General features: G+C 43.7%; 1 protein-coding gene across 1 annotated transcript in view; it reads right to left on the bottom strand.

Annotated features, from left to right (window-relative positions):
- The window catches only part of STMND1 (stathmin domain containing 1), a 28,570-nt gene extending 2,418 nt beyond the window's left edge, over positions 1–26,152 (bottom strand). Inside the window, exons 1-4 of the mRNA XM_060614747.3 lie at positions 25,905–26,152; positions 14,196–14,376; positions 9,399–9,550; positions 766–897 (exon numbers count right to left, since the gene is read on the bottom strand). Coding sequence (XP_060470730.2) covers positions 766–897; positions 9,399–9,550; positions 14,196–14,376; positions 25,905–25,985 — 546 coding nt within the window. The 5' untranslated portion in view covers positions 25,986–26,152. The remainder of the gene's footprint in view (positions 1–765; positions 898–9,398; positions 9,551–14,195; positions 14,377–25,904) is intronic.
- Between the last annotated feature and the right edge of the window lie 480 nt (positions 26,153–26,632).

The raw sequence follows: 26,632 nt of genomic DNA on the forward strand, positions 1-26,632 counted from the left end.
GGAACTACATAAAATCTTGGTTTGCGAGCATAATTCGTTCCGGAAACAGGCTGGTAATCCACTTGTACATCAAAGCGAATTTCAGAACCACTGGCTCAGTTGTGATCGTGTGACCTTCAGGTACGACTCATATTGCAAGGCATGGCTTGTTTATCAAGTTAAAGTTCATTAGAGACGTTTGCTCGTCTTGCGGAACGCTGGCAGAACAAGTTACTCGCAATCCGAGGTTTGACTGCACTATTAAAGACACACGCACACTCCTACCCTAGTGGAGCTGAAGGGGAGTCCCTGCTCCCCGAGAGGCCAGGTAAAGGGATGGAGACAAAGGCTGTCAGACCACAGCTGTGAAAGCTGCTTCCCAGCAGGATGGGGGACAGAGGGTGATGGGGACCCGGGGCGGTGATGGAAGGTGTTGGTCTAATGGTCTGCACGGCCTCCTCTCGGCCTCTATCCTCCACCCCACGCCCCCCTCCCATCCCCACCCCACATGAAGCTTTTCTTCTTCCAAAGAAGAAAGCTCCATACTTCATTCTGAGAATTGAACAATGCTTCCTTAGGCTATTCAGATGAGACAATACTTCAGCCAGCTTCAAGATGTTGCCTCCCTCCTTCACCACACAAAGAGAATTAAAGTAAAATTAAGCATCCTGCCTCGGAAGCACAGATCACTAAGACACTGGATCTGAATCTTCAAGCTGCAGATAGGAAAGGCCTACGTGGGCTCATTTCAGCAGGTAGCACACACTGACACAAGAGCTCAGGTACCTTCTTGTGCGTCTCCACCGCTCGCACCCTCTCTTCTAGATCGTTCGTTGTGAAAGCCTTTGCTTCCTTTTTGAGCTGAAGTTTTTTCAGCCTGGCTGGAGGCTTTCTCAGAGGCCTCTCGGTCATGTTTGCCTGGAGGAAGAAAAGGGAAAAAACAACAAAAGGGAGAAACAGACATATTCACTGGTGGAGGAGAGAGATGGGAGAGGTAGAATCAACACAGTGTACATTGTCGATCCTAAAAATCTGAACAGATACGTTGGCAGATTTAAAGATCACGATGTGAACGCTGGTCACCACAGAACTAATTCTTCGAAAAGAGAAAAAAAGGTCTATTAGATGCCTAGAAGGAAAGACAGGCTCTTTCTAAAACGCATTAAAGAACGCAACAACGTTCTGGAGCTGGAAGAAGGCTCACGAGAAGAAAACGTTCTGGAGAATGAACACAGGTGGGAAAAGGTGGCAGACGAGTGATGAGTGAATGCTTAGTTCAAGGTCAAAAGTGAAACCTGATAATTTTGTAATATGCCACAGCTAGAAACGCCTTTCCCTTGGGATCGAGATTGGTTTTGAGTACTTTGGGTCTCATGCAGGAGAAAATTAACCCGAGCAGCAACCTCGGGCTGGCCTTTGCCGTCAGGACTCTGTGAATGTTTTCAGGACGGGAGGAAAAATCCCCAACTATTTCATGTGACTGACTACCCTTTCCAAAGTTCAAAGCAGCGATAATGACTTTCTGATGACAACTTCTAGTTATAAAAAAGGAAAAGTGTCGTGAAGGGTTTATGAAGAAAGTTTTAATGTACATTTTTTTCTTTTTAAAAATTAGTTTTCTATAACGTACATCAGTTAGGAAAAAGTAACGTGACACGTAAATAACTGCATAGTCTTCTGTTGAACCCCCTGGCCCCCAGTCCTACTCATCAGCATGGACTATGTGAAAGAATTCGGTATGTGTGTTTCCAGGCATTCTCTACGCACATATATTTATGGACATATGTATGTGCAGTACAACTGTAACGCTAAACCAGACGTAAATGAAATGATACCCTCTACAGGCTGTGCAGTTTGCCTTCTTTACTTAATTTGCTACGGACATCTTTCTAGTTCTATGACATCTTTCCAGTTCATGATAAAGTAAACTGATTGTTGTGGGTAATTTCTCCAAAGACTTTTAAAGGCAAAGGAGCCACTGATATCCATTGTAATATCTGAAAGAGTCTCTTTACGCTACAAGCCTGCTGGTCCCGAGAAAACACACCAGAGAGGCAGTTTAGCATGTTAGAAAAAGATGCCAGGTCACGACTCAGACAGACCTCGGTCTGAGTCCTGACTTGGCCAAGGTGTGCTTTGCATGAGTTCTTAAGCTCTGTGAACTTGCTTTTGTCACTTAAACGGTGGGTTTAATGATACTTATTTCACAGGATTTTCTTTCTTTTTTTTTTTTTTAATGTTTATTTATTTTTGAGACAGAGAGAGACAGAGCATGAGACAGAGAGAGACAGAGCAGTTATGTTGAGCATAACTCGGGAAATGGTAATTACATTTCATTCAATGAAAGGAGTGACTGTTTTAATGAAGTTTTAAATTTTAATTGCAGTAGAGTTAACATACAGTGTAATATTCTTTCCAGGTGTACAATATAGTGATTCAACCATTCCTTACATCACCTGGTGCTCATCACAAGTGCCCTCCTTAATCCCCATCACCTGTTTTTCCCATGCCCTCCCCTCCCTTCTGGTAACCATCAGTTTGTTCTCTATAGTTAAGAGTGTTTCTCGGCTTCTCTCTCTCTTTCCCCTTGCACGTCTGTTTCGTTTCTTAAATTCCACACATGAGTAAAATCGTACGGTATTTGTCTTCCTCTGACTGACTTATTTTGCGTAGTATTATACTCTCTAGCTCCAACCATGTCATTGTAAATGGCAAGATTTCATTCTTTTTTATGGCTGTATAATATTCCATATGTAACAATCCATCTATATATATATAATATTATATACCCTACCACTTTTTTTTTAAAGGGAATTTTTTTTTTTAATTTTTTTAACATTTATTTATTTTTGAGACAGAGAGAGACAGAGCATGAACGGGGGAGGGGCAGAGAGAGAGGGAGACACAGAATCGGAAGCAGGCTCCGGGCTCTGAGCCATCAGCCCAGAGCCCAATGCGGGGCTCGAACTCACGGACCTCGAGATCGTGACCTGAGCTGAAGTCGGACGCTTAACCGACTGAGCCACCCAGGCGCCCCTACCCTACCACTTTTTTATCCGTTCATCCATCAATGGACACTTGGGCTGCTTCCATAGTTTGGCTATTGTAGATAAAGCTGCTATAAACATAGGGGTGCATGGATCTCTTTGAATTAGTGTTTTAGCATTCTTTGAGTAAATACCCAGCAGTGTGATTACTGGATCATAGGGTAGTTCTATTTTTAACTTTTGGAGGAATCTCCATACAGCTTTCCCCAGTGGCTGCACCAGTTTGCATTCCCACCAATGGTGCAGGAGGGTTCCTTTTTCTCCACATCCTCACCAACACTTGTGGTTCCTTGTGTTTTTTATTGTAGCCATTCTGACAGGTTTGAGGTGATAGTTCATTGTGGTTTTGATCTGTATTTCTCTGATGATCAGTTATGTTGAGCATCTTATCATGTGTCTGTTGGCCATCTGGATGTCTTTTTTTGGAGAAATGTCTGTGAATGTCTTCAAGCAGTGATTTTTTTTTTCTTTTCTTTTTTAATGTTTATTTATTTTTGAGAGAGAGACAGAGCACGAGCTGGGGAGGGGCAGAGAGAGAGAGACAGGGAGACACAGAATCCGAAGCAGGCTCCAGGCTCTGAGCTGTCAGCACAGAGCCCAATGTGGGGCTTGAACTCATGAACCACGAGATCGTGGCCTGAGCTGAAGTCAGACACTTAACCAACTGAGCCACGCAGGTGTCCCCAAGCAGTGACTTTTTTCAATGACAGCACACAGAATCATCACCAAGATAGAGTATTTGTCCTGAAGGGCAGGAATGGGCCAGCAGGCGGCCTGGGCTTTAATCCGGGTCTTCTAATACCCATGGTGTCCCCTGAGGCAAGACAGCTCTACTCTTCGGACTTCATGTTCTTACATGTAAAAATAGTGAGGGGGCTGAGGACCGCTAAGGTTCCCTCCAGGTTTAAGAACCATGCTTCTCAGAAAGCCGTTTAGAGGGAACCGTTTGTTGAAGCTTTGGCTCACTTACAGCCATCAGACAGTTTTATGTGGTGAGAAGTTTTTCACTACACGAAAACTGTGGAATGTCTGTCAAAGCAAGTTCCCCTTCCCCCATCACTGTATTATTTATATGACAATTGGCTGTTAGGCTCCCTCCTGGCAAAAGCCATTTGCTGCAAAGAGGGACGTACTTGCTAGAGTGGCTCAACTAAAGATACTGTGAAATTAGTATGAAAACAGTTTTTTAGGGAAGTTCACTCACAGAAGGCTAAAAACGTGAAATGGTAATCCCAGATTCAGTGAAGAAAGACTCCATGAGGCTTGACACAGGAGTCTGAATCTTAACTAGAGGAGTAGGTGAGTGGTTCTGAGAGACTTGGGATTTCTGGTCTGGGTGGACTCTTCCTGTGGCTTTAGCTCAAAATGATGCCTAGGAAATCAAGTACTTCCTCCCGCTTCCGGAAGTTAATCCAACCTGGGCAACCCTCATCCTTTCCCGAGTTTGACATTTGAAGTAAAAGCCTTGGAAGCCCCGAGGGAAAACATCCGTACTCTTTCCCACTGGATTTTATAAAGTCAGGCGTTACCAACTGTTGGCACTTAAAAATAACAATAATTGCATGATGCTTAGAGAGGGTGCTCCCTATAAAAACCCTAAACCTGTGGAAGTTACTAGTTCAATTATTTCCTTTAAGAATACCATCCGAAGACTGTCCCACCCAAAGATGCTGTGATGAAGTTTGGATCTTGTTTCTAGCTAACGTGGCTTGTATACATTACTTCCTGTGGCCACCATGTAGCCCTCCGAGTTTCCCTAATTAGCTGTTGATCCACAGGTAAACCTACTGTCGCTATGTTCCCTCCCCAAAGTCTTGTGCATAGAACGGGTCAAAGCTTCCAGGAGACCTGCCATTCTTGCTCTAGCCCCGTGAGACCTCCCAGCAAGGTCACAGCGTCAGCTGACATTAGTCTTACCCGGCCCACTTCCTCCTCCCTAAAAAACTCCCCGTGAGGTTCAACGAGTAATGGTAGGGACTCTGATGCAAGAGAGACGAACTCCCTAATTGCACTGAAGGTTACCAAGGGCAAAAGTTGCCCAGAGAAGGGGATACACTTTGGCCAGAGACAGAATGAGTCAACAGAGAAATCGGAGTCTTGTGTATGGAGGCTAAGGGGCAAGGAAAAAACGAGTCTGGGATAAAACACACCTCAAGTGGATAATACCAATGTGGATAAATGAGAGCCAATTACACTTCTTGTAGAGATCTGTACCAATCCAGACACACAGCGACATGTGCATATAAAGTCCATACACATTTATGATACAGCCGCTTAAGTCTCTTTAGAATATTTAAAAATATACTAAAAATTTCATTTAGTCTGATACTTAGGTTAATATTATATCATTATATATTATAATTAATTATATCAATCTAATTCTTTCTGAGTTACTCAGAGTAAATTCTATTAGTATGACTCTGTTTGAAATCATGTTACCCCAGGGGCACTGTGAAATTGTTGTAGTACTTGCCAAGAAGCAAATGATAACAATTAAGAAAAAAGACGAATGGGGGCCTGTGGATAGATACTTCCCTGGACCTCCAGGGAGAGGCTGACCCACAGGGGGGTCCCCCAATTCAGCAGATGAATGGAGGACCTCACTTTTCAGCATCCAATCTTATTTTTCACTCTACATGAGAACTAAATTAAAGAAGGGGACAGATCTGGGGCGCCTGGGTGGCTCTGTCGGTTAATTGTCTGATTTTCGCTCAGGTCATGATCTCACCATTTTTGAGTTTGAGCCCCGCATCGGGCTTAGCACTGCAGAGGCTGCGAAGGCGGAGCCTGCTTGGGATTCTCTCTCTCTTCCTCTCTCTCTGCCCCTCCCCTCCTCTCTCTCTCTCAAAACAAATAAACTTAAAAAAAAAAAAAAAAAGAAGGGGACAGATCTAACATTCCCTGGTATTTATACTAATGGTATATGTTAGAAGTCTTGTTTTTAAAGTATTCTCACATTTATTGTTCTATTTTTCCCCCATAATATTTGATTTAAAAGATTTGGGGGGACCAATGAAGAAACCGTGTTACATGGCTCCATCACATTGTATAACTGCTGCCATTACTAACATCCCTTTGGTTTGCATTTTTAGCCAATTTTATCATCTGTTGTTTTTTTCTAAAAATATTATTAAATATTGGATAGGAAAAGCATGAACTATCCAATAATACTTCCGTTCTTAGTATGTTCCCTTTTCAGTATTCACTACTCATCTTTTCACATTGGCTCAAAACTTTTGCCAAAATATGAAGGCACCTGGTGTCTGATATATGCATGTTCTCAGCTACAGCTGAACCGTAAGAGACTTTACCTGTGACGCTAAGCAATTATACCTCTCCCTCATTTCCCTGTGTTCCTGGGGATACTCTTTGTCCTCTTCCTGGAAGTATGTTACATTTTCAGGAATCTTTTAGAATTCTTACACATGGGGGATTTCATTTCAAAAGATTTAACACTTTCCAGCTTTATAATGAATTTGAGGGCTTTGTGTATATTGGTAGAAAAGTCAGGGCAGTGATTCTTGGCCTGGGCTGCCCACTAGAATAACCTGGGAGCTTTTGAAAGCACTGCGGCCAGAGCCCATCCTCAACCACTGGTCCCAGGGGGGCCCAGGCACTGGGAGTTTCTTTCTTTTCTTTTTTGTAAACACATTTTTTAAAATGTTTATTTAATTTTGAGAGAGGGAGAGAGACAGAGCTCGAGGGAGGGAGGGGTAGAGAGAGGGAGACACAGAATCCAAAGCAGGCTCCAAGCTGTCAACACAGAACCCAATGTGGGGCTCGAACCCACGAACCATGAGATCGTTACCTTGAGCCGAGGTGGGACGCTCAACCAACTGAGCCACCTAGGCACCCTGCAAATCCCAAGGAGGCTCCTCACTGTCAGCACAGAGCCCCATGTGGGGCTCAAACTCACAAACTGTGAGATCACGACCTGAGCCAAAACCAAGAGTCAGATGCTTGACCGACTGAGCCACCAAGGCGCCCCTGGGGTTTTCGAAAGCTTCCTGGGTGATTCGAGTGTGCAGCCAGGTTAAGGACCACTGCTCTAGGTGATAAAACATACAGCCGTGTGTTACTGCGTTGGCTTTTTGCAAATCTAGATTATGCTGGGACATCGTGGCCCAAGCGCGGAGCAAAAAGCAAAAAACAAAAGCAAAGAGCTGTGTTATTCTTACCTACCTCTGTGGTCCTGTCACATTGAAATCCTTTTGAGAACAGTCCAACTAGGCTCCTGACAACTGTTCCATTTCTACAGAATATGAACACACTCATCATCTTTGGTTCACTTAATGATGGTATTGAAAGTCAAGCCTGTAGTTTCGTTTTTTACATAGATACATTTCTTTCACGAGGTGGCTTATGTTAATTCACCTTGTCGTGCCCTTGTAAGGTCTCAGTCTGGACTCCATCTGTGGCATCTGAATCACTGGAAAATATTTTAATGCTATTCCCATTGAGGTTAGCATCAATTTTCTATAGCATTTCCCTGAAGAAGGCATCGCTTAGCGACTGAAAGTTTCCACAATTTATCCTCCTCCAAATTGTTCTCTTGTCTTTTTTCTTTTGACACACCTTCCTTTTTTCTGACCCCCAGAGACTCACCTATAGCTGGAAAAGAATCTCTCCCCCTCCTTTTCCATGTTAAAGACCCATCTTCTAGTACTTTCAAATAAGATCTGTACTCTAAAGTGCCATGCATCTCACAGATGTGAACTGTCATTATATTGGTATTATCTTTTCCACTATATAATCTATTTTTACCTTCCCCTGTCCCCGACACCCTCTGATTATTCGCAGCCTGATAACATCATTCGTGAGGTTTAGCGATTTCCTCTCTTTTCCCCAAATACCTTCTGCAGGATGTATTTTCTTCTTCAAGAGAAAATGCCACTTTGGTTTTTATTCATGAGTCTTAAGCAATTCCTACACGCAGAGAAGGAAATTACCTTTGTTCAAACACTTAAGTGACTTGGTCTAGGTGGCATACTTGATTTAAATAATGTGTCTATTTGTCCGCAGTTGATTGTTTTCCCTACAAGACAAGGATGGGCGACCATTGAGGAGCCTTCAATATTATTTCTGGTCCCCATTTCCATCCTTTCTGTGTCTTTCTTGTCTTTCCCACTCATCTCTCCCTAGGCTTCTTTTCTCTGTTAATTCTTCTTTCCACCTTCGTTAGGCGATGGGGTTGCTTGGGAGCTTTGTTAACAAACGAACACTCAAGAAAGCAGAACAAACAACACCTGCCATCGTCTTTACAGGTTTAGACAGAACTTATTAAAAAATTAAGGACTTGGGGCGCCTGGGTGGCTCAGTCGGTTAAGCGTCCGACTTCAGCTCAGGTCACGATCTCGCGGTCCGCGAGTTCGAGCCCCGCATCGGGCTCTGGGCTGATGGCTCGGAGCCTGGAGCCTGCTTCCGATTCTGTGTCTCCCTCTCTCTCTGCCCCTCCCTCGTTCATGCTGTGTCTCTCTCTGTCTCAAAAAATAAATAAACGTTAAAAAAAAAAATTAAAAAAAAAAAATTAAGGACTCAAGACTTCAGCCACAACCAGTTAAAATCAGAGTGAAAATTCTGCTCACGCTAGGGAAACACTACAACCGATTAGTCAAGATGAATCAACAAAGAAAAAGAAGAGTGTGAGGAGTTTTATGACCGAATTCATTTCTTCCTGTTTGACCTTAGGGTCAATATCGAAAGGTGTACATATAGGTGCATATATAAATGTGTAAGCATATCTGTTTTAGCTTTGGCATTTAGGCCTATTTTTTATTAGATAAATCAGAGTTCAGTTTTATATTCACAATACCTAGTCCACAGGCAATGCCTAATAAAAATTCTTCAAAGAACGAAGGCGTGTTATTCAATGGGCTTGCTGTCCCTCAATTTCAGTAAGACCGAAGATAGGTTTTACTGGATTCCTTTATCATCAGTGATTAGGGCAGTTGCTGGGTGCCTGGCTGGCTCAGTCCATAGACTGTGCGGCCCTTACTCTCAGGGTCGTGGGCTTGAGCCGCACGTTAGGAGTAGAGATTGCTTAAATAAATAAACTTCTCTTTTGTAAAATTTTCTATGAATTTATTTATTTATTTTTTTAATTTATATCCAAGTTAGTTAGCAAATAAATAAGCTTAAAAAAAAATGATTAGGGCCATTCCCGAGTCCGTGGAAAAAGATGATGTGGAGATGGGTGAAAGAATTGATAGGAGAGACACCTGGCTTAGATAAATGCTATAATCTGCATTGTGACTTTGGAAATCGTAACTCATGATCAATCATATTCTATTACTATTTTAGACTATTACTATTACTTTCGAACTAAACTATAACTATTAGCTTATAGCTAATGTTTAATTAAGGAATACTTGCCATGACATCATAAGATTCTCCATTTCTAAGTACTTTGCTGTGGCTTTGTATTATTCCTTGACCAATTAATTCCTCCAGGATGTCTGATGACTTTTGTCGCTCTCGGGTCTCGGGGGCTTGGGGGTTATGGATTAATCCACCGGTCACTAGGTCTTCCAAAGGAAAAGAAAAAAGAAATAGGAATTTAAGCATGAACATTTTATCAATCGGATGCTAAATGGATGCCTTATAAATCATGCCGCTTCATTAAATCTTGGGTGAACACTCTTACCTACATATCTGTTTCTATTATAAATCTTTGAATCCTTTGAAGTTGAAAGTCTTCACGTTCTTTTAGAGGATACACATCACCATAATATACGGTTTGCTTAGCAAGCCCCATATTAACATAACAAAAAGTCTTTCATGTGCTGCTATGTACTACTTTTTTTGTTGTAACAACACTTATACACTGGGGTAGGACTACATGGGTTCTCGACACTAATTACCAAGCTAGAGCACAGCAAGGAAGGAGATCTTCTTTCAGTGACTCTTGTGAGTTGCAGTTTGGTTTCTATGCTTTGTATACAAAGGATAAACAGTGCGATGTTGCCAAGAGACTTCTAGTTCCGCAAACTTGAGCTTACAATTACGCCATCTGCTAAATCTATGTAAGTAAAAGTAATGCCTTTCTGAAAAGAGTCTTTGAACCAAATCAGAACTGAAGTGAAGTGATGTCAGCTAAATTTTTATTAATGATTCTAAAAATGGCACTGAAACGGTGTCTCCGGGAGCCTTTATAAACTGCACTAATGAGAGAGATCCCATCCCCCCATTACAAGTCGCCCAGTGCTCCAAATAAGCAAGCATCTGTTTTCCGGACTCACCTCATGAAATAAAGGTGCAATGAGTCTTCAGAAATGAGCTATTTTCTATTTTGTAATCATCATGAAGTGCTCACTGTAACCCCGTTGATTCCGTCTAGTGGACGGAGTCTTGCAATGAAAATTTCTAACCTCACTGGTTAACAAAGACAGTTTTTGTGAATTTGCAGTGGGAAGAGAGAAAAAACGCACACATACACACGAGCCAGATGTCTCTTACTTCAGAATATTTGCCTTCTTGTTACGCGAGACTTCTCTAATTGACCACTGCGGGTAACTTCAACAAATTGCCTACAATCTCATTTCTTGTCCAGTGTTGTGTCTTCCTTCTACCTTCGCATGTGTCTGGAATAGACTTGATTCCCACTGTAAAGAGCTATATACAGATTTTGGTACAGAGTCGTAAAGCATGTCTTTGAAGTATGTAATCTAGAAGCTTGAAACCACAGAGAAAAGTTAAAGCTAGAGGTAAAGAATTAGATGGATTTTTTTTTAGAAGGTGGATTTACCTGGACGGGCCAAAATAATAACAATTACTATTTACTGAGCATTTATGTGCCTGGCACCATATTAGGTACTTTATATACTTTATAACACTGTGAATTCTGCGAGAGAGGTACTGTTATCCTTATTGTACAAATAAACTATATGAGAGAGGCGAATTAACTTGCTTAAGGTGACATGGGTAGGAAGAGAATCAACTAGGGTTTGAACTCAAGAATATCCGACTTCCACATCTGTGTTCTCTGCCACCCTCCCCCCCGCCCCCACTCCTTTCCCAAGGTCATGGAAGGAGGTCCACTGCATGATCCATTATTTTTCTGAACCCACCAAAGTATTTGGCTTGACACTGACAGTCGCTAGCCTACAAAGAGAACCCTGAGCTATCATGGTCATTTCAACTAGTTCTCATGATTTCTTGGGATGCTGAAGACGATTGGGGAAATGTGTGAAAATGACATTATGCTTTTTTCTGATCATGAAAGTGATACATGGTTACATAGTAAACTTGGATAGAAAAGAATGAAAAAAGAAAAGAAAAATGCCCATACTCTTAGCATTCAGAGATTACCACTGTTAATATATCAAATTTTACTTTTAAAAATCAGACACGATACTGAACATAGTTATGTTTCCTATGCAGTCAACATATACACTAGCATTTTTTTCACGAGATCGGAAACTCTTCATAAGCGTGTCAAAAGCGAAGTCATACGAGAAAATGTAGGTGAATTCATCTTAAACTCTGGTGTAGGAAAAAACTTTCTAAACATGACTCAAAATCCAGATTCAATAAAAGAAAAGATTGAGAAATCTTTGATTTTAACTACATTAAAAAGTGTTTGCAAGGAAAAAAAAAGCAATAAATGTCAAATATAGATACCATGTAGCTTGTGATTTGATGTACAAATGGGGTACAATGTCATTTTTGGTATTTTTGCTAAAAATGCATAACCTGAAGTTAATCATGGGGAATTCTCAAACACAAACTGAGGAACTTTCTACAAAATCAATGGCTTATATCTCCAAAATATCAATCCGATAAAGGACAAAGAAAACCTGTGGGACTGGCTCTGGATTAAAGGAGAAAAACACATTATGTCTAAATTAAATGTGTGATTCTGGATTAGATCTTGAACCAGAAATTTATTTACAAAGGACATTTGTGAGACAATTGATAAAATTTGAATATGCAGATGAGACAATGTACTGCGTAAGGGGTAATTTGCTGATTGTGATCCCTGTACCGTGATTATGCAAAGAATATCCTTGTTTTAGGAAACATATTGTGCTTAGGAGTAAAGTGTCATTATGTCTGCGATTTGCTCTTAGAAACAATCTAGGGGTGTGTGTGTGTGTGTGTGTGTAAGAGAGAGAGTGTGTATGTGTGTTTACATGACAGAAAGAGTGTGTGTGAGAGAGAGTGTGCCAGAGAGGGTGTGTGAGTGTGTGTGAGAGAAAAAGTGTGTGTGAGAGACAGAGACAGAGAGCATGTGTGAGAGTGTGTGTGTGAGAGTATGTGAGTGTGTGTGTGTGTGTGGGGGGGACCATGATATGTGCAATTGTATCACATACAAATGTGGTATAACGTTAGCATCTGGGAAATCCGGGGGAAAGAATATAGGCGTTCTTTGTTTTTGCAACTTTACTTATATCTGAAATTATTTAAAATAAGTTTTTTTTTTAAGAAGAAAGTAACTTGAGAAGTGTTAGAGTGAAACCTGAAGTTTTATCTTTTTTTTTTTAAACAATTGTTTTTAATGTTTTATTTATTTTTGAGACAGAGAGAGAGCATGAATGGGGGAAGGTCAGAGAGAGGGAGACACAGAATCGGAAACAGGCTCCAGGCTCTGAGCTGTCAGCACAGAGCCCAACACGGGGCTTGAACTCACTGACCGCAAGATCATGACCTGAGCCGAAGTCGGCCGCTTAACCGACTGAGCCACCTAGGCGCCCCGAAACCTGAAGTTTTAAACGACTGTGTTCTGTAGCTGGGCAGGGCAAGGATGCAGAAAGGACACAGGAGGAACAGGACAGAGGACAAATGTAAGCCTCGGGGCATTGGTTCTGCACTCTGGGGCAAGGTCTTTTCTGGAAACTAATCGACAACACATTTGGGGAACACTGCTTTGCTGGTTCACTCCCTCCCCAGGCTCGTGTCTCTTGGCTCCACCCTGCTGGCTGGACTGACGGAGGGTGCACCCAGATGTCCCCTCCTGCCCGACAGTCTGCGGTCTGCTAGGGCCACAGACATTGAGCATTCATGGCGCTCCCGTCCACAGAATCATCAGAGAGAGACACACGGAGGGAGGAGAGGCGCCCCGCTCTATCCCCAGCCTCCTACCTCGTTCTCTGACCTCACAAAGACCTCACATCAGAAGCACAAGACGAAGGCTAATAGGAAAACTATCATAACTAGACTGTGCCGTCCAAGTCCAAGGAAAAGAATCTCACTTACTAACCCATCTCTTTTCCAGCTCTAACTTGTAGCTAGGGAAGAAATGATGGCCGCGAGGAATGACACACGAGGCTTCCCCCCAAATAAAACAGAACACTTTTGCTCGAGTTCTGTTGAACTCAATTGGTTTCAGAGGCTGATGAAATATAAACGGGAGCTCTCAAATCAACACCAGGGGGGGTAACTCAAGTAAAGCAGAAACAACCGTAGGAAAAATCAAAATAGTTTCCAAGGAGCACATCAGGTCATGATTACTTCTTTTATGATTTTGAAAGCTGTTTGTTTTGTATATTCGCTGATGCTTTGGATGGGAGACACAGGGGAAACAGTTTGACATAGGTTTTATTTATTTTTTCAAATGTAGAACGTTCTCTTGGAAAGATGTTAACAACAGTGGAAGTTTACAGGAATTTAACCAAAGCCTGTGTGACTCCTCCTAAGGCCTGTTCCCAACCACCAGTAAGGGCTCTTAGTTAAAAAAAGGGGGGGGTGGGAGGGAGAGAAAAAAAAAAGTAAGATAGTTTTAATTACTTGATCTACAAGAAGAGTAATGGTTAGCATTATGTACGCACACAATGAAGGCTTAAGGCTACATCCTAATGTCTCAGAAATAGGGATTTTGCTATTTGGAGCACTGCCTCGCCCACAAAACTGTGATAAAGGGGTTGCTAGCATACATCATACTTTATATAACGTATATATGTGTTTTTAAAAAATATTTATTTATTTTGAGAGAGAACGAGCACACGTGGGGGAGGGGCAGATGGATAAGGAGACCGAGAATCCCAAGCAGGCTCCCCACTGTCAGTGCAAAGCCTAACGTGGGGCTCGAACTCATGAACCGTGAGATCATGACCTGCATGTAAATCAAGAGTCAGACGCTTAACTTACTGAGCCCCCCAGGCGCCCCTACCTTTTAGAATATATGTAGACAGATAGTGTTTTGTAGAGATTAATATACATGGGGGTTGTTACCTGAATTTATTCCTCTGTTTCTTTCACTAAGAAATGGGGGACTTTCTGTTGTGGTTCCAGGTAAACTTCCCAACTGAGCCTGTATTTCCAGGCCCTCGGGGCTGCTCAAAGGGTCCTTGGGTAATTCAGCTCCAATCTGGGGCCCGCGGTTCTCCCCGGAATAAGTCACACCGACATCAGCCTGTGAAGAGGGAACGGCTCCATGAAAGTCAAGATTTCTTAGAAAACAGTTTCTTGGAAAATGAAAACAATGTCACAAGGTCTGCTTGGCAATTATTTAGCCTACGAGTATCTGCAGTAGGCTGATTAGCCCCAGCCACCTGTACATGTTACCACGCATGCAGATATCCTTAATTTTTTAAATGTGTGTTTATTTTTGAGATAGAGACAGAGCCTGAGCAGGGGAGGGGCAGAGAGAGAGGGAGACACAGAATCCGAAGCAGGCTCCAGGCTCCGAGCGGTCAGCACAGAGCCCGACGCAGGGCCCGAACCCACAAACTGCGAGATCATGATCTGAGCCGAAGTCGGACGCTCAACTGACTGAGCCACCCAGGCGCCCCAGTATGTGTTTATTTTTGAGAGAGAGAGAGAGACAGACAGAGAGACAGAGGATGAGTGGGGGAGGGGCAGAGAGAGGAGGAGACAGAATCTGAAGCAGGCTCCAGGCTCTGAGCCATCAGCACAGAGCCCCGTGCGGGGCTCAAACCCAGGAGCCGTGAGATCATGACTTGAGCCAAAGTCCGATGCTTAAACGAATTGCCCAGCTGCCCCCAGATATGATTAATTTAAGGCCCTTGAGATGGCATGATTATTCTGGATGATCCAGGTGACCTATGTGTAACCATGATTGTCCTTAAAAGATGGAGGCGGAGGGAGATGTGGCTACAGACGTGGAGAAGGTGATGTGCCAGGGAAGCAGAGGCACATTCGAGGATGTTACCAGCAGCGGATGAGGGAGGGTCACCAGCCAAGGAATGAAAGAATGTAGCTCTAGAAGTCGGGATGGGCAAGGAAAGGGATTCTTTCCCCAAAGCTCATTCCTGAAGGCAACCCACCAACTTTATCCCCAGCGCAGCTGACTGTAGCCCAGTGGAACTGATTCTGGACTTCAGACCCCCAGAACTGGAGGAGAATAAAATTGTGTGGTAGTGAGCCACCAAATTTGTGATCATTTGTTATAGCAGCAATAGAAGTTAATATATTATCTACTAGGAATCTATCAGGTACGAGCTACTATGCTGAGCACCCCAGAGGACGCCAAGCTGAACATGTTCATCAAGTGTGAAGAGTAAAGATACAGCTGTGTAAAAATTTTTTTTGTCTTTTGTGTGTGAGAGAGAGAGAGTGGGGGAGGGGCAGAGAGAGAATCCCAAGCAGGCTCCGCGCTGTCGGCACAGAGCCTGACGTGGGGCTCGAACCCACGAACTATGAGATCACGACCTGAGCCAAAACAAAGTCAGTCGCTTAACCAACGGAGCCACCCAGGCTCCCCTAAAAAAGTTTTCTTTAAATGAAACTGTCTTTATTGCTTATGCTGATTAAAGAAGCAATAGAGACTCATTGAAGAAATAAATAACGTAAAAGGAAACTGTTGATCAGTTTTGTGTCAACTAAGCTATGGTATTGTTATCCAATCAAACGTGAATCTAATCATTGCCGTGAAGGTATTTGGTAGATGTGGTTCAGGTTTACAATCTGTTGACTTTAAGTAAAAGAGATTATGCTCGATAATCTGGATGGGCCTCATCCAATCAATTGAAGGCCTTAAGAGTACAATTGATGTTTCCCTGAGGAAGGAGTTTTTTATGTGGACTGTACCTTCAGCTCCAGTATGGTCTATCTGTGCTATCGTGTGAATTGTGGACTTGGCTAGCCAGCTCCCATAACTGCATACATCTATCTATCTATCTCTCCATCCATCTGTCCATCTGTCCATCCATCCAGTCAACCATTATACTGGTTCTATTCTTTTGGTGGAACCCTGAATAATACAGGAACACGGTAAACAATAAGTACCATAGTCTACGCTAATAACATCTTAGTATATTACTTCTTGGATGTGTTTGCTCAAAGAAATATAATCTTTAAAAACAAATTGGAATTGGCTAATTAGCACATGAAAAGATGCTCAATATCATTAGACATTAAGAAAATGCAAATCAAAACCAGAATGAGATACGACCTCGCATTCATCAGGATGACTATAATGAAAAAAAACACACACACACAGGAAGTGTGAGCGGGGGTGTGGAGACATCGGAGCCCTCGTACAGTGGAGTGGGAATGTAAAATGGTACAGCCACTTTGGAAAACAGTTTGAGAATTTCTAAAAAAAATCAAACAGAGCGATAGCATATGACCCCAAATTCCACTTCTAGGTATATACGCCCACACAAAATGAAAGCATACATCCACACAAAAGCTTGCACGCAAATGTTCAGAATTAACATTCAAAATATCTAAAAAGTAGAAACAACCCAGACACCCATCAACTGACGAATGGATAAATAAAATGTGATGTGTCCAGACCAGGAAATTTTATCTGGCAATAAGAAGAAAGAAAGTACTATTGCATGCTGCTCAGAGATGACGTTTAACAACATTCTGCTGAGTCAAAGAAGCCAGGCGCGGAGACTGTTCCAGTTACCAAACACTCAGAATAGGCAAATTAATAGAAACGGAGTGTAGACTTAGTGGTTGCTTAGGAAGTAGGGGTTGGCCGCTAATGGGTAGTGGTTTCTTTTGTGGGCGGGATAAAAATGTTCTATTAGATTAGATTGTGGTGACAACTGTGAATTGTTTAATATGTGGATTATATTTTAAGAAAGCTATATATAAATAATATACATCAAGTTCTATATTAAATGGTATTTAATATTTCCATAACCTGTTTTTTCCATTAAGGATATGTCAGGGATATTTGCTTACATCAATATATATAGGTCTACCTCATTCTAGTTAACGGTGGGGAGTAGTCATTTATTTGATGACTGTAGTGTAGTCTGTTATACAACATACTATAATTTATTCAACCAATTCCTACTGACGGCCATCTTGGTTGTTTCTATATATGCTTCTATATGTGTTTCTGTATATGTCTGCAATATAATGAACTATGCTGGCATAATATATGTGCATATATATATCAGTGTGAATTCACCCCATCATTCCATGAGAATAAATCCCTACATCTAAAGATGTACACATTTTCTATTCATATGTGTTTCCAGAGGGTCCTCCATAAATCTTGCACTGGCTTACAATCCCACCCCTTCCTTTTATGAATCTCTATTCTTCCATACCAATTCCACTGATTGTAAATACGTCAATACACTGTAAAAAGGGTCCATATGTGATTTAGGAAACCACTGACTCCAAAATGCTGACCCATGTCAAATTTTTCATAGTCCCCCAGCAAAAGAAGAAAAATAAGAAAAATGTAGCGAGTGTTCCAAAAAGTTAAATTAATTCAATTTAAAGAGTTGGCATTTATTGGAGAGGCAGCGTGTTCTAAATATTGGTATGTTCAGGAAAAGTTTTCTCCAATCCTCGCTAACTCCCCTGCCCCCTTTCTCCTAGTGCTGGCCTTTCCTTCTTTGCTTGGGTTGATCAGCCAACCTCTTCTCCATCACACATACCAGTGAAGCCCCCTCAGTGTCCCCAGGAGACCTAGGCACATAAGCAACTTCTACAGAGTTTCGCCTTCCGGTTATTCTTCTCATGTCTATTGATTTCATGTTTGTTGGTCCAAGGGGTGCTTTTCTTCTCCCCTGAGTATTGGAAGGTCCCCAGGACTGTACCTCCAAGGCCCCACGGTTCCCAGTAATTCCCTGGTACACTTGTACCAGGTTGTAGCTTCTTGGGGCAGCAGGAGGTGTTCAAGAAGATGCTTGAATTGGCTCTTGATGAATGAGTTTCCAGTGGGCAAGGAGAAATTGTCATTGTAGACAGAGAGGTTAAGCACACACAAAGACGGGTACGAAACAATATTGTGAGCATATGAACTTGAATTATTCCAGAGGAGCAGAGAGATGGAGGTAGAACGGGGTAGATGCTGAGTGGGAAAGGGAAGTCTTTTGTGATGAGTAAAGGGGCTTGATTTTGTTTTGAATGCAACAGGAATACTTTGTAGGGTTTTTGTGTATGGAAGTAAAATAAAATGATCAGTCATGTGTTTTAGAAAGATCACTGGGGTTCATTTAAATGAGGGGGGCTGAAGGAAACAAGCAAGGGACAGAGCAGGGCAGCCAATTACAATGATTGCAATTGTCCAGGTGAGCTCTGATTGAACGTGACCTAGGACAGTGGCAGTGAAACTGGGGGAAAGAGATGGAAGAAACATTAGAAAGGAAGACAGCAGACACCCTCTCCCCCCCAGCTCTTCCATTTAAAGGAGGGACAAATAGGACATCAGCATTAAACCCTTGGTAATCTCACAATAAAAATCACACAGATTTTTAAACACCTAGGCACGTTTGTCCACTTTCTGAAAGCTCTCCAAAGAGCTGTGAAATCCCTCAGAGGCTCAGTAGAAACCACAGTAGCCAGGTCCTGGCGGCTCCAACACCCACCCTCAGGTTCCTGTCATTCAATGACGGTTTCTTGAGTGTTCGAATGTTCATGGGGAGACTCACGTAGCTCCTTATCACTGTGTTTACATAACATGCTGGCTGCAGCTAATCAACATCAGTTCATTGTGCTGGGGGTTAATTAGTTCTGTGCTTCAGGGCTACATGGGAAAGTATGAAAACGCGACCAACTGAACAAACAAGTCGGCCAACAAAAAGTCGACAGATCCGAAATATCAATGGCCTACGGAGAAAGTATCAGAGCTATTATGTGCTCTTTCTATCTCTCTCCATTTGTCTTTCTTCATAGACACAGTTACTGCCGTGTAGTCCCTGTACGGTAAGCCGACCCAGGAAAAGTCTTTATGTATATTACGTGCTATTATTTTATTATATAATAATACTCTTACTATATCAGACAGGGTCTCTCTCATGTGCACACACACATTTACAGATATATAAAATATATATTGTTATTATATATATAAATATATAATATATAAAAATATATGTTGTTACATATAACAAAGGACAAGGAGACTGATGGTTTTTTTTCAGGTGCTCATAGTCTATGCTGACGGGAAAGAGCAAAGATCACGGGGCCCCGGGTGGCTTAGCTGGTTAAGGGTCCGACTGTGGCTCAGGTCGTGATCTCGCAGTTCATGAGCCCGAGCCCTGCATCTGGTTCACTGCTGTCAGTCAGTGCAGAGCTGCCTTCAGATTGTCTGTCCCCTTCTCTCTCTGCCCCTCCACCACTCACGCTCTCTCTCACTCTCAAAAATAAAGAAACTTTTTTTTTTTTTTTTTAAGAGCAAAGATCACGTTAGGTATTCTTGACCTCCTTTCCAGATAAACTATTGAAAACCGATATCTGCGGGGTGCCTGGGTGGCTCAGTCGGTTAAGCGTCCGACTTCGGCTCAGGTCATGATCTCACGGTCTGTGAGTTCAAGCCCCGCATCAGGCTCTGGGCTGACAGCTCAGAGCCTGGAGCCTGTTTTGGATTCTGTGTCTCCCTCTCTCTCTGACCCTCCCCTGCTCATGCTCTGTCTCTCTCTGTCTCAAAAATAAATAAATGTTAAAAAAAAATTAAAAAAAAAAAAAAGAAAACCGATATTTGCAATGGCGGTGAAGCAGGCAATTTCACAAGCTCATTGTGTCTTGCAGGCCTTCGTTTTTTGAACATAGCAGGGCACTGAGTTACACATAGGGACGAGTTTTGCCATCTAACATTTCCCACCAGAGACCTTGGAAAATTTAGCAACAACAAACAAAAACACGTCCGTATTGGAGCTGAGAACACACACGAATATTCTCAATCTAAAAGGCGGCTTTTCACAAAGATATTCTGTCATCTACAAACCAGAAAAATAGATTTAATTTTTTTAATTTTTATTTATTTTTGAGAGAGAGAGAGAGAGAGAGCATGAGCACACGCGCTAGGGGGGAGGGGCAGCGAGAGAGGGGGACAGAGGACCCAAAGCAGGCTCTTCGCTGATAGCAGCCCAAAGTGGGGCTTGAACTCACGAGCCCTGAGATCATGACCTGAGCTGAAGTCAGACACTCAAATGACTAAGCTACCCAGGCACCCCACAAGTCAGAATATATTTAAATTCCACATTTAATTATGTGACCCTCATTGGTTTCATCAAAGTGAGGAATCCAGGCCTTACCAAGAATCTTAACCCCTTTATTCTAACTTAGATCCCGTCTGCCTTCAAGCTCTGTTAGTGACCAAAGCTTAAATGGCAGCAAATGAAGCACAATCTTTGGGCATAAGATAACATATACCAGCCTTCAGTTTCCAGAGCAGAAATTTAAGGTTTTTCTCTCTGAAAAACTAAGCATGTCTTTCAAATATCTTATCTATGTGCAACACATTCTGGAAATTTTAACCCAATTTCATAATCTAGACTTGAGAACAGACACAGTTCAAAGGCCAGAAATATTGACAAATTAATTATACCTATGCCTCTCGGGGGCATCGCAAAAACAGTTTTCTTATTCTTTCTATGCATGCAGGGTTTATATTTTCACACCAATGAGAAGTCTATCTGCCGTGGAGGGGATCAGGAGGTGGGTGGGAGGTTTGACTTTGTTTCCTGGAGATGAAGTTGTGCAAATGTACAGATTCGAAGGGCGTCTGGGTGGCTCACTCGATTAAACATCCAGCTTCAGCTCAGGTCATGATCTCGCAGTTCGTGAGTTCGAGCCCCACGTCGGGCTCTGTGCTGACAGCTCAGAGCCTGGAGCCTGCTTCGGATTCTGTGTCTCCCTCTCTCTCTGCCCCTCCCCTGCTCGTGCTGTGTCTCCCTCTCTCAAAAATAAATAAGCACTAAAAAAAAGAAGTAGAGATTCGATATGTTTATATTTTGTGTCAATTCTATTTTATGCTTCATTGTCTTGGGGATACAATCTTATTAGTTTTAGAATTGAAAAGCTGTGAATTCTAAGCTAACAGTTATGCATGGGAATCATCAGCATTCCAAAAAAGGTATTATTTTTAATTACAGACAGGGCTGTTTTTTGTTTGTGTTTCATATATTTGTTTTCGGTCTGGAAGTGTTATAGGTTCTGTTCTAAAGCTTTTGGGAAACACATTTGCCAAATAGTTTGGAGGGAGTCATCTGTCATGTCTCCCTTGGACTGAAACCTTAATCACATTATTGGCAGGTGTATTTTATAAATATATTCGTCTGTAGACATATAGGAAAAAAATGCATTCTTCAGCATTTGATTTTCTAGTTTATGTCTAACGAATATTGTAACAAATAGCGACCCTCCAAAAACACTCAAAAATACCCTGTTTTAAAAATCAGGACTTGAAGAAGTCATTTAGTCCCTTTTACTGATGATAAGCCAGAACTTTCTTGTCAAAGGTTAGGGGGAAACTGTGAGGGGTCCTTAGGGATTGTCTATTCCAATCTAGTCTGTTCCCTTTCATAATAAGACAGAAACTCGGAGTTATCATACAGAACATTTCCCTCATTGAGAAAAGTTCCCCATGCTTTTCTTATTATGCATTATTTTATTACCATGTCTATCTGCCATGTTAGACTAAGGTAAAAGTGAAGACAAAGTCAGTAGTCTTGACAAGTTTGATTCGGAATATTTTAAAAGTTGTGCCACTAAGAAACATAAATATTTCATGCAAGCAAACCTGTACATCTCATTTTAAAGACACTGGTGAACCACTGAACGTTCAGCCTGTACATTTAGGAAGTTAGCAAAAATAGCACTGTCTGGTAGCTAGAGAGCGTTTCATTAGTGATTACGCCTTGGCTGGATCAGATTTCCAAAGTCTACCACTTGGGGTGGGGAAGGAGGTATATGCGTGAATTGACTCTGAGTCTATTTTCAGGCTATTTATTTTAATAATTTTTTTAAGTTTTATTTTTTTAAATTTATTTCTGAGAGACAGAGAGACAGAGAGAGAGAGAGAGAGAGAGGGAGGGAGAGAGAGCGCGAGCAGGGGAGGAGCAGAGAGAGAAGGAGAGAGAGAGAAACCCAAGCAGGTTCTGTACAGTCAGCACGGAGCCAGGTATGGGGCTTGAGCTGAGATCACCACCTGAGCCAAAGTCAAGAGTCAGATGCTGAACCACCCAGACTCCCCTATTTTCAGGTGATTTTAATACTGAATTTACTCCTTGCTGACTGTTGTTGGTCTAGTTATGCAACTAGGAGACAAGAAGATACCAAGGATCAGAGGGAGTGGGAGGGACACCGGGTCCCTCAAGAAATGGTCATTAGTGCCTGGTCTTTATCAGGCGCTGTAGTAAACAGGGGGGATTGCAGAGACAAAGAACAGTTTCTGTTCTCAAGAAGATAATAACAACTCAGGATGGGAAGCAAACACAGACATGAATAAATACAGTAAGATGTTTTGAAATATGGTAGGAGAAGGTATAAGTTCTGCCAGTGTGGTAGCCTAGTGGGGTGGGGAGCAGGGTCAGGAAAGTGGTCTTGAGTTGTCTTGAAAGATGGGTACGTATCTGCATGTGGCCCAGCACGGAGGACGGGGAAAGGTCTGAAAGGAGGGAAAACAGCAGGTGCAAAAGCATGGAGATAGAAACGGAATGGATTTGGGGAGCCACGAGTAGTGAGGTTTGACCAGCAATGAGTGTGGGAAGAGACGAAGCCAGAGAATTTGCCAGGAGGCAGCTCAAAGATGGCTGGTAAGGGGCGCCTGGGTGGCTCAGTTGGTTAAGCGTCCGACTTCAGCTCAGGTCACGATCTCGCGGTCCGTGAGTTCGAGCCCCGCGTCGGGCTCTGGGCTGATGGCTCAGAGCCTGGAGCCTGCTTCCGATTCTGTGTCTCCCTCTCTCTCTGCCCCTCCCCCATCCATGCTCTGTCTCTCTCTGTCTCAAAAATAAATAAACGTTTAAAAAAAAATTTTTTTTAAAAAGATGGCTGGTAAGATGTGCTAAGGAGTCAGGACTTTATCTTAAATAAATCACTGCAATAACAATTGTACTGACTCATATTGAGCACTTACTCTGTGCCAGGCATTGATCCAATCATTTTACGTGAATTGAATTCATCAACCTTTGTGACAACTCTGTAACATAACTATTATTCTTATTATTGCCCTCATTTTACAGATAAGGAAATCAAAGCACAGAGATGTTAAATAACTTGACCAAAGTCACACAGCTGAAACAAACAGTGAACCCAGAAATCATAACTGAGGTAGTCACATTCTTTGACCCCTGGTATGTGTGCCTACCTAATGATTTGGGAACTGTTTTTTTTAGCAGAGGATGACATTACCAGATTTTAGAACAATGGCTCTGGAGGTCATGCGAAGCCGGGAACTGGAGCACAGGTGGGGGTGGGCAGAGGAGGAAGGATCCAGGGAGACCAGTTAGGAGACTTGTCAAAACCCCAGGAGACAGGCAATGACTTTCATGCCCAGGGAATTCAGGAAGAGACCCAGAAACCCTCCCAAACCGAGGGAAGCTTGGCTTCCAGGGACCCAGCATATCTGACACTCAGAGAGGATTGCTTTTCATCACTCTCCTGCTCTGTGCAACAGTCATTTTCAGTAATAACCTTGAAATGAAACAAATTATAATGGCCAGATAAGAAACACAAATGGTGAAAATGTCCTTCTCTGGAAGTCTCATGTGTAATCACGCCAGTCAAGTAAATAAAAAAGATTTTTTCGCGCAAAAAAGAGAAAAGCGCAATGGGTTAACATTTTAAATCATATTCATACAGTTTTTGGAGAAAGGGAGAAAAATGTATTCCTACATATTAATCAAAGCAGAAGTAATGAGCAAGTAAGAGGACCAAGTTGTTTCCAAGAAGCCCGTAAATCTATGAGGGAGGAGGAGCTTTAAACACACATTTGCCGTGTGAGAAGCGAGTGGTACAGCGGTGGTGTTTGGGCTCAGTGCTGAAGGACAAGCAGGAATTGCATCAGGGGACCTGGGAATGGGGCCTGAGGAGGCCATTCCAGGAGGATGGAATGGCATGGGGAACAGCATGGACTGTGTCCGTGACTAGTGGGACCGAACCCTGCAGATTCTCGGGTTGGCAGACCCGAGAGTCCTCTAGTGTGCAGGGCTGGACAGGACGACATTACAAAGCCTGGTGGGACCGCGGGTAGAGGGTTTTGCGTGCTCCGGAGAATTTTTTCTTAGGAAGACAGATGGCAGTGTGGGAGGCAGAGAATACCCTGTGCTCACGGGGGAGGCAGGAAGACCCAGTAAGAGGGAATAGGGCCCTGAACTCAGACAGAGGTGGCTGCAACAGAAAGCAGGAAACAGGGGCGCCAGGTGGCTCAGTGGGTTAAGCACCTGCTCAGGTCACGATCTCACTGTTTGTGAGTGTGAGCCCCTCTTCGGGCTCTGCGCTGGTGGTGCTGAGCCTGTTTGGGATTCTCTCTCTCTCCCTCTCTCTCTGTTCCTCCCCTGCTTGTGCTCTCTCTCTCTCAAAATAAGTAAGCAAACAACAACAACAACAAAAGCAGAAAACAGTGTCAAGATGGGTAGGCACCTGGGCACAGGCATCCACAAGGGCGCCAGGTCCTAAGCCTGAGTTTCAGCCTTTACCAGCTTCCAGTTTGCTTTTTGATGTACTCCAAGAGCCCAGCAGGTGTGCTGTGGGTGTGTGTGCATGCGTGCACACACACACACACACACACACACACACACACAGTAGGTGCTGTAAGTGGCACCAAATGGCACCTTGCACATTGTCTGCTAAAAAAAAAAAGGTGTGCTCTTGAGACAGTAGCTCCAAAAATGCCCTCTAGGAAGGGTGACCATAAATCTTGGTTTTCTGCCAACAATATGGGCTTAAATCAGACCAGGAAAATTTATTAATAGCATTCCTTTTCACTCCTAAAAGTATTCTGCTTTTGGAGACCAGTTATATGGTATTACTACCTTTGGGTGACCCCTCTCCAAGGGGTACCATTGTGCCTTCCCAGCTCGGTTTGTGGAATACTGACCGAGGTGAGCATGGGACGAAATCCTGGACCTCATTTCTGTCTGGACCAACCCATCCCTTCATGCCCCACCCTGGAAAAAATTCCCCTTCATGCCGGCAGAAGAATTACCAGGATGGCAACCTTGAGAGAGGGAGCAGAAAGAGTACTGGAATGAGACTCTGAAAATTAGATTCTATCTCTAGCTCTGCCCCCAAACAAGCTGTGCAGCCTCAGGCAAGGCGTCCTCGTCTCTGGGCCCCAGAGTCCTCAGGTGGGCAGCAAGAGGGCTCAGCCAGATGGAAGGCCTCTACCGTGTCTTTGAGCCCTTAAGTAATTCTCAAAGGGCCCACTTTCCGGAAGCGGATAATATAAGGCACCTCCCAGGATCTCCCACCCTCCCCTGAGAATCCCCGCCGGCCCCAGCTCTGTGCGGATCGCATGGCTCTACTTTTTAGGGTGTGACCAACTTCGCAAGTTCTTGACACACAGAAGGCTCTCAAAGCTAGTCCTACAGCAGCGGGGCCCTGGACACGACAGCAGTGAAACACAGACCGGCACAGCTGCTCCCATCCCGCCCACCCTGTGCCCACCCACCGGGAGGGCTGCGAGGCCCCTGCGGACCCAGCTCCAGCCCACTCCAGTCGCCCCCCCCCCCGCCAAGCGTGGCAAAAGGCCTCGTGCCTGCTTGTCTGTTTTGTTGGTTTTACCTTAAATCCCTCATCCCAGCCCTTCTTGGGCGCGGGGACGCGTGTCTGGTCCTCAGCAGCCTGGAAAGGTCCGCAACCCATGCCGCGCGCTCCACCTCCGGCCGGGCCTCCAGGTGGGCCCCCGGGGGTCGCTCCCTGCCGCGCCCCTGAACCTCACCCCGCCGCCCCCTCCCCTGCGCCCCGCGTCCTGCACCGTGCCCCTGCACCCTGCGCCCGTGCCCCTGCGCCCCAGCACTCTCCGCCTCTCCCACCTGCCGCACTGAAAGCCTGGGCTGGAGGCGCTCGGCGTCTGGGCAGTTGCCGGGAACTGTTGCCACAATAAACCGCATCAGCGGACCTGGGACTTTTGTAACTGGAAACTGGAAGGCCGGAGGCGCCTAAATCACACCTAGGACGCAACTTGCAGCCGTCTCCGTTGAAAAGCGAAGGGTGAGGGGCGCTCACTGCCGGGCGATTAGTCTTTAGAGAACCGTAGTCTTAAGCATCCTGCGGGACCTGTTATTTGTCCCTTTCTAAGGCACCGTGGGACCCTCCTGCTTCTGTGCTGCGGAGGCTGGGGACTGTGTGGCCAGCCGCTGCTGAGCGAAGGGGGGCCGCGGAGCTGGCCGGACAGCCCCAGACGACAGTGTCACGGGCCCACCTCGGGAAGGACGGTCACACAAACAGAAACCCATACAGTGAAGAAGAGCGGGCATTAGGACCCTCACAGCTCAGCGGCCCCGAAATGG

This window comes from Panthera onca, chromosome B2, assembly GCF_046562875.1.
Source record: "Panthera onca isolate mPanOnc1 chromosome B2, mPanOnc1 haplotype 2, whole genome shotgun sequence".
NCBI classification, from domain to species: Eukaryota; Metazoa; Chordata; class Mammalia; order Carnivora; family Felidae; genus Panthera; species Panthera onca.